This window comes from Curcuma longa, chromosome 6 (assembly GCF_044706935.1).
Source record: "Curcuma longa cultivar G26 ecotype Majalengka, Jawa Barat chromosome 6, ITB_CL_G26_1.1, whole genome shotgun sequence".
Lineage (NCBI taxonomy): Eukaryota > Viridiplantae > Streptophyta > Magnoliopsida > Zingiberales > Zingiberaceae > Curcuma > Curcuma longa.
The window spans coordinates 8,756,378-8,764,355 of record NC_133866.1 but is presented as its reverse complement, the minus strand read 5'-3'; the positions used below and the strand labels follow the sequence as shown (position 1 = coordinate 8,764,355).

At 37.1% G+C, this 7,978-nt stretch overlaps 1 protein-coding gene across 1 annotated transcript; it reads left to right on the top strand.

Moving 5' to 3' along the window:
• The first annotated feature begins 917 nt into the window (after window positions 1-917).
• On the top strand, window positions 918-6,469 carry LOC141831230 (uncharacterized). The gene is made up of 2 exons (XM_074718643.1): window positions 918-1,297; window positions 6,000-6,469. The coding sequence occupies exons 1-2, from the start codon at window positions 1,136-1,138 to the stop codon at window positions 6,135-6,137; spliced, it is 300 nt and encodes a 99-aa protein (XP_074574744.1). The 5' UTR covers window positions 918-1,135; the 3' UTR covers window positions 6,138-6,469.
• The last annotated feature ends 1,509 nt before the right edge of the window (window positions 6,470-7,978 follow it).

Here is a 7,978-nt window from a genome sequence, read left to right as displayed (position 1 = left end):
ACATCTTGTAAAGGGACAATTCTTAGTGGACTCTATCCGTGGATGATTTATCAAATGAGTCACAAGTCATGAATTAAATAGAGTTTCTAAACCACATTATATGATATTGTTATATTTGTTATTTTTATCCCATGACATAATTAAATTGGTTACGACAGAACAAACTTATTAAAGTGGACAAAAATCGAATCTCAGTGAAGCCGAGATAATGTCCTCATCTGTCGTGACCAACTGTAGCTTCTCGATTTACCTCCTTATTGATCGTGAGATCGACCGTATAAAACCGTTGTGGTGACGATTCCATATCTTGCTGAAGTTATATTTATTATTCTTATTTTTGCTGCATCTATACTTATCACAAACAATCAAATACACACGCACGCATCCCATGCAAATACTATTATTATCTTTTATGTAAAAGGTGGAATTCGCCACCTTAGAATACTATTATTATATTTGCATCTATACTTATCACAAACAATCAAATCACATTAGGGGTATTTATAGATAAATTTTAATATGTTTTTTTGGGATTCATATTGTCAATTTGATAATTTTAGACATGAAAATACCCTTCAAACTACCTTTTTTTTATTTAAATTCAAAGGATATTTTGCCCATTCAAATTCTTTTGGCCATTGAGATATCGGACGAGCAGCGCCGGACACACATTCATGTCTTATCCAACACGGGTGTCATGCCCAACCAAACACGCAGGCCGTGTCTGACTTGGCCTAAGCCTAAGTCATGATCGACCCAACCCAAACTTGGCCCATGCTTGGCCTGGTTCATGGGTCCAATCCTTACTGCCCGATCCAATCTGAATTTCCAAACATTATATTATATATATATATATATATATATATATATATATATATATATATAGTTTTATTATCCCTCTCCGTGTGCGACTCGTGAGTGATGCTACGTGACAACCCCTAACCACCCGAGCCGCCGAACCTCTTCTCGCGATTCGGCTCCCCTCTGCACTCTTCCCCTCGGCTCGCCGCGCTCCCTTCTCCCCTTCTCCCTCTGCTCTCTTCTCCTCTGCTCGCCCTTCTCCCCCTGCCCTAATCTAGTCTGAAGAAGCGGTGATCATCCGAGGCGGCTCAGGCGGAAGCGCAGGATTTCCACAATGAAGCAGGTAGTCGGGATCGTCGTCTCCAACAAGATGCAGAAGTCGGTCGTGGTGGCCGTCGATCGGCTATTTCACCACAAGCTCTACAATCGCTATGTCAAGCGCACCAGCAAATTCATGGCTCACGACGAGAAAAATGAGTGCGCCATCGGCGACCGAGTTAGACCTTCAACTCCCTTTCTTTTTTCCTTTTCTCGCTACGCCTTGTTTTTACGGTATCTAGGATTTGTTCTTTTATTTAACTTCGTCGAGTCATTGGCTCATTGATTGGCTACTGTTCGGTAGTTGTTGATGAATACTATTCTCTGAAAGAGGTGGAGGAATATATTTCTGCAAGATCATCTATAGGTCCGATCGTTTGATAAGTTGGTGTTAAATATTACGGCTAAGGTTGAGGTTGCAGTGACATTAGTTCCGGTTGATTAAACTGATGTTGAGGTCGTTCCTTTGAAAATTAGTAATAGTATTCGCGACTCTTCATTTTTATATCGGTCGGAATGACAACAACTTTATATTGAAACAAGTTATGGGGAATGAGATATTCTCTGCAGCTGTTAATACCCTTCTTAAACCAAAGGTGCTAGGGATGGTAATGGGTTGGACACTCACAAAAATTTAGCTACTGATATCCAAATCCATCTAGGTATCTATTGATGCGTCTAATATCTGTTGCCTGGCTGTGCGATGGAGTTGTCCAATAAAGCCCCTCTAATGTTCAAGTTATTGGTTTCGGGGAAGCAATAAAATGGTAATGGAAAAGAAAAGAGATTAGGGTTAGATGTTCATATTGTTGCCGACTTTATCATTGGGCCCCAAGGATTATGAGCTATAGATCACGAAGGGATCATGCCTAGCTATGGCCCATCCCTATGGTTCTTCATGTAACAAGGAGACCAAGAGATTGAGCCAACATAGGGAGCTCTAAGTGCTTGGAGAGCTCTGATTTGGAATTAGGTTGACTGGGGAACTTAGATACTAAGTTGCTCAGGCTATTCTAGAGGCAGAGCTGTAAGGAGGACTCGGGAAGCTGAGCCGCATGAAAAATGCAAAAAAAACCAAGTTGTATCGGAGCTTGGGATGCCAAGTTGTATGGAAACTCAGGATGCTAAGCTATATGAGGAACTTGTGTTGTTGAGTTACATAGGCGACCTAGGAGTCTAAGTTGAGCAGGGAACCATACGGGGCTCCCGATCTTTATGTAAGTGGGAGTGCTGACATGGAACATAGCCACTTAAGTTGAATTTGCTGACCTAGAATGGGATCACTATCTCAGGATATCATCTAGCATTTGTACCAGCATATTCCCCATCACGACCTTATTAGCATTCATTCCTTGACCTATTCCCATAATACTAAATGGGTAGCCATACAATTAGATGGGTCAAATACTGACAAATGCCTGCAATACTTGACCCATCTACATGCAACAAAGAGAACAAAATTTAAAGGATTAAGAATTTTTAAGTTCATATAGGTATTTATTATGAATACATTTAGTTTATCGAGTACCCAGTACTCAAGGATTTAAACCCAAATCCATTCCATACTAGTCATTAGTTTCCATTAGTTTATCCAAACTTGTCCTAGACTCATTTAACATGTATTGTTACCCATTTAAACATGTTGGTAGTTATTAGTACTTTCTAATAGACATCTCTATCATCTGTGGAAGGTTTTGCAATTATTTTCAATTTGAATTGCACAAGAAGATGATGATGATGGTGAATAGGTATATAAGTTGTTTCCAGATTATTAGAATGGAAGACACACTTGACCAAGAAGATGATCTGCACAATCTTTGAGATGGTGATATCTCTACAATTTCATTGGTGCTTCAATTATAGATTACGCTAGATTGGTTTCCCACCTAGTCTACAAATGATCTACATATCTTTAGGAGTACAAGAATTTTTTTTTTGATGATGTAATTAATAAGAGATATAAGTGATGCTTCAGTTTGAATGAATAACTTAATGACAGTACTTGTAGAGACTCTAGTTGGATTTTCACGAGTATGAACAACAAAAGTATATCACATCCTTAATTTTCTTAACTATTATACTTGGAATCTCCATATGATGTATTGTTGGTAAATATTGTCAAATGAAGTGATTTTTGTGATGATAAAATTGTAGGATCCTTTTGACGTAGCGTCTTTTTGTCGTTTCTTTTTCTTTTCAATCAGAGTTCATGAGAAATATGCAACAATGATATACTTGTTTCACACCCTCCAAGGTGCTATGTCCAAGGTATACACTCAGCATGAGTCTACTAATGTTTTTCTTCTTTTTGCAAATTTTTTAGAGGTGGAAAGACCTCTTACAAGCTTAGTAAGAATAATCACAAAGATATAAAAATTAAGAGCATGAACATGTAAATAAAACAAACTCATTGTGAACCAACTAGAAACCTTGAGTGTCGCAACACTCTTGATGCTTCCTGGATCACACGAGCAGAGTTTGGAACACTTCTGAGAATGAGAACGAAGATGGATGATTGCAATTGATGTTAGACGAGGTTGTCTCGAATCACTTTTATAGAACTTGATCGGTACTCTTCCGGTCGGCTGGCCGACTGAACCAATACTGACTCGACTGCAAATTTGATCCTCTTCGAGCTAAGTCTTACCTTTCGGTTGCCTAGAGCTCAGTCAAAACTTATTTGAGGACCGACTCGTTCGAATCTGATCACATCAACTTCTGTCGATCGGATTTTTTGGTCTACTGGACTACCTTTTGGTCGACCGGATCATGGGTCCGATCGCTCGGATCAGTTCTCAACTGGTCCGGCTCGAGCTTTTGTCCGACTGTTGTTTTCTATAAAATAAACAAGCGAACAACAAACAAAAAAGCAAAATCTAGTACTTGGCTTACCTAACCTACTAGGTTCACTTGCTTTGCCAAGTATTTAGCTCCTAGCTGACCATTTCGAGTTTAACCTAGTTCCCAACTAGGTTTGCCTTGCTTAGCCCCGTTAGAACTTTCACTGTCTGATTTTTAATCAGGACTTCCATTGCCTAGCCCTGTTAGAATTTTCACTGTTTGATTCTCAATTAGAACTTACACTACTTAGGGTTCACTCCCCTAGAGTGTTTTTCCATGTTTGGAGTTCACTCCTCTAAATTCTTACTACCTAAAGTTCACTCTTTTAGGGTTTTCCCTTTGTTTGGAGTTCACTCCAAGACATTTTACTACCTAAGGTTCACTTTCTTAGGATTTTCTACCAATTGGCAAGTATCTGGTCCTACTTGGACTTCTCACTCACTTTCAAATTTCAAGTCAACTTTGACTTTACACTCAACTTGATCAATTGTGATCAAGTAATTTGGTTACCCTTCCCTTAAACATATTATTCAAACCAAATTATCAAAATTTTGGAGGCCGATTACACCAACAAAAATTTCATAATTTACAAATTCATAAGGTTTTGTTGTCCCTCTAACCTTTCCATAAGGTATATATTCTTTGTGCTCTAACCTTTCCATAAGGTATATATTCTTTGTGCTCTATTCTCTAAAATATATTGGACCAATTGATAGGGAAGCACATCTATGTGATTAGAGGTGAGCAAAATCTCGAATAAATCGAAGTAACTCATTGTTCGGTCGATTAGTAATTAATTGATTTTATATCATTCGATTTTAGTAGCAAACTTTGGTTGGTTCGGTTTGGAAAAAAAATCAGTTTGGTTGGCTTGATTTTAACCGAATGCTCAACCCTATATGTGGTGAGTAACAAATGGAATGCGACAAATGCATGGGGGCTCTGAAAGTGAGAACATAGTTGGTTCTTGAATGCGAATGAATAGGTGGATGCATAAGGGACTCTCGGCTTCATGAAACAATTGACAGAGAGGTTGTGAAGTTGAACTTAGTGCTCTTTTAATCAAATGAGTATGGTTCGACTTGCCTCTAGTGAGTGCAATTGCTTTCAGGTCTATACTAGAGAAATGCAATGACGATGACTATTACACACTGAGTAATGGTGATGGGAGGATGACTGGCAGTGGTTTGGGGAAGAGTCGGATTACATTGAGTCTATTGTACATAGTGTTATTTTGCATTGTAAGAAGTTGTCTTTGTGACTCGAATCCGTGATCACAAAGTCACATTGCATCAAAGCTCCCCTTCAACCATACTCATATTGGAATCATGAAAAATCCTAAACTTTTCCATAACCATATCCTTCATCTCCTATGTAATCATTGTATTTGATATTATAGCTGTGATCATTAGGTGCTTTGGATCTGTGTTCATTGGCTGGAATATAAGGGGATGATTTTAGGAATCAAGAGTAGTAGCAGTGGCCCAATGTCACCTAAACAATCTCACTAAGAATTTGGACCTTAGGGAGAGATTTATTTGTCAAAAGATGAGACTTGTGGCTAGTTCCACAAGATCTGTTGGCTCGTTGATGCATTTATCTTAATGACATTACTAAGTAACTTTTGCTTATTGATAATGTTGCATTTTCTATATAAGTTGTACCTGGTAGATGGAAGTACCTAGTTAATAAAGAAAAAGGGTTACCATGATCATAATTATGGCATATGTAAATGTGTTACTATCATTTACTTCCCTGATCTCCAATAACAAACAGTAACTGTTCTTTGTAATGTAAACGGTAAACCACCTGCTTCCTGTTTCCACTGTTGTTTTTTCTTAGCCTTAAATCATCGTATGCCAGTGTGCTAAATATGTGACAGAATGTTCCTTTTTCATTTTGATAGAAAATGATTTCTTGTTTGATAAATTGGGAATGAAATGGCATGAACCATATGACGACTGTCTCGGAAATGATTGCCTTAAGCTGACTTTGTATTTGAATAATTTTCTGATGTCATTTTAAGCTTTTGCTCCCAGGTAAGGTTGGATCCTTCAAGGCCACTGAGCAAAAAAAAGCACTGGACTGTTGCCGAGATATTGCGGAAGGCAAGAGTCTATGTCCGACCATCTCCTGCTGCAGATTCAATTGCATCCCAGAGCGTGTCTTCTACATGAGCTTCCTTAGTCGGGAAAAATGAACTGTATGTTCTCATGAAGTCCCTTGCCTTTCAATTGCCAAAATACTGTCCAGTCTTGATCTTTACATTAAGAATTAAGATGAATTAGAAGGACGTGCCACATACATGGATATTAATCTTCTTCCTTGGCCAATGAGTAATTCTGCTGAATAATGGATGACTAAAAATTCATCAATAGCTTAACCCCAAAGATTTACTTTGGATCTAGTCGATTGATGTACAACAGCAGCACGGAGATTCCTGCTTGTCCTGAATCTGATATCCAGGAGAACCAATATAAACTGGAGAAATGTGTTCTTTGTGTTGCAATTATATTATATTGTGAACTATATTGTGATTCTTAACTGTAATTCTAAGAAAATGGAATTAGCAAGCAATACAATATGCATCAATAATAATTGTTAATGTGGTTTATGGAATTGGAATAAATTTTTCATTTGAATTCTTATGATTAATTATGACGTCAAATGATTTTTTTTTTTAAATTTGGCTGTTCAGTTGATAGCTAACATAGGGCTGCCACAAACCCTAAATCACATGACACACTCCCAAAGCAAATATATGCACATAAATGTTAACTCTGAACAATGCAAAATAACTTCAAAAAAATAACATATGAATGAAGGTATAGACTATCAGACTTCAGAAATTTGTGTACTTAAATACAAGAGAATCAAATATATAAATAGCACACTAACGAACACTTCCCACCTGTGTTGTTTGACAAGGTAATTGGTCCTTTCCACACTGATGATCTGTGTACAATGAGAGACAACCTTCAACAGAGTTGTGGAAATAACAAGCTTCTCTTTGAACATTAAGAGCCTATTCAACCAAGTGCTCCAACCTCCTCTCAGGTATCATTATTGATGGAGGAAGCAATTTTTGCAGCTCATCTAGAAGTCTCGTCCGTGAATCTGAAATCTCTGTTCCCGCACCAGCAATTTCTTCGACACCTCCCATGGATTTTGATGAGATTTCCAAAAGGAAAATAGGGATGGGGGCGGGGCTAGGGTTTAGCAGGAAGTAATGTGGTATGATCATGTCTAAAATCCTTATTAGCCAATGCACTATTGGTCTTAGATTCGATTCACTTTTAGGCCACCATTTTTTGTGTGCCAACGGGTGAGACATAATTGGTAGATGATCATTTTTGCATAGGTTGTTAAAGTCTCCTTAACTAGACTGTTCGTTGACCAGTAACCTCTCTAATTAGTACACTGCCTTGATGATTTATCCCGTCCAAAACTAGATACATGTTTATGAAGCTGAAGCTGCAATCAAATACTTCCTAATGTCTTTCATCTTGAAAAAAACTCTTCTACTTTCATCTTGAAAGGACAATGGGCACAATGATGATCTATTCATTTATCAATTTGAGAAAGATGATCCATTCATGTATCAATTTGAGCAAGGTTATAGAGATCAAGATCCTACCTATCTAACAAAGAGATGAGATCAACAGGTTTGGATTGTAGGATCAAACATAGGATCTTAAATCCTATAATCTAACTAAAATAAATTTATTTTTATAATTTTATAATTATATATATATATATAAAACTTTTAATATATAATATTAATCAATTTAAACTGTATCATGTAATATGAACATAACTAAAACTATTCATTTAATAATGCATGAACAATATAATCAAATCAGTAAAAAGTGTTTAGCATTTTAAGCCAGTGACAATTTTTGTAAGATGAATGAAAAGGAATTCTTCTAGAATTGAAATTTCTCAAATGATATACATAAAATTGAATATTTGCTTTGAATAAACGACAAGTTTTAAATTATCTAACTAAATCTAATTA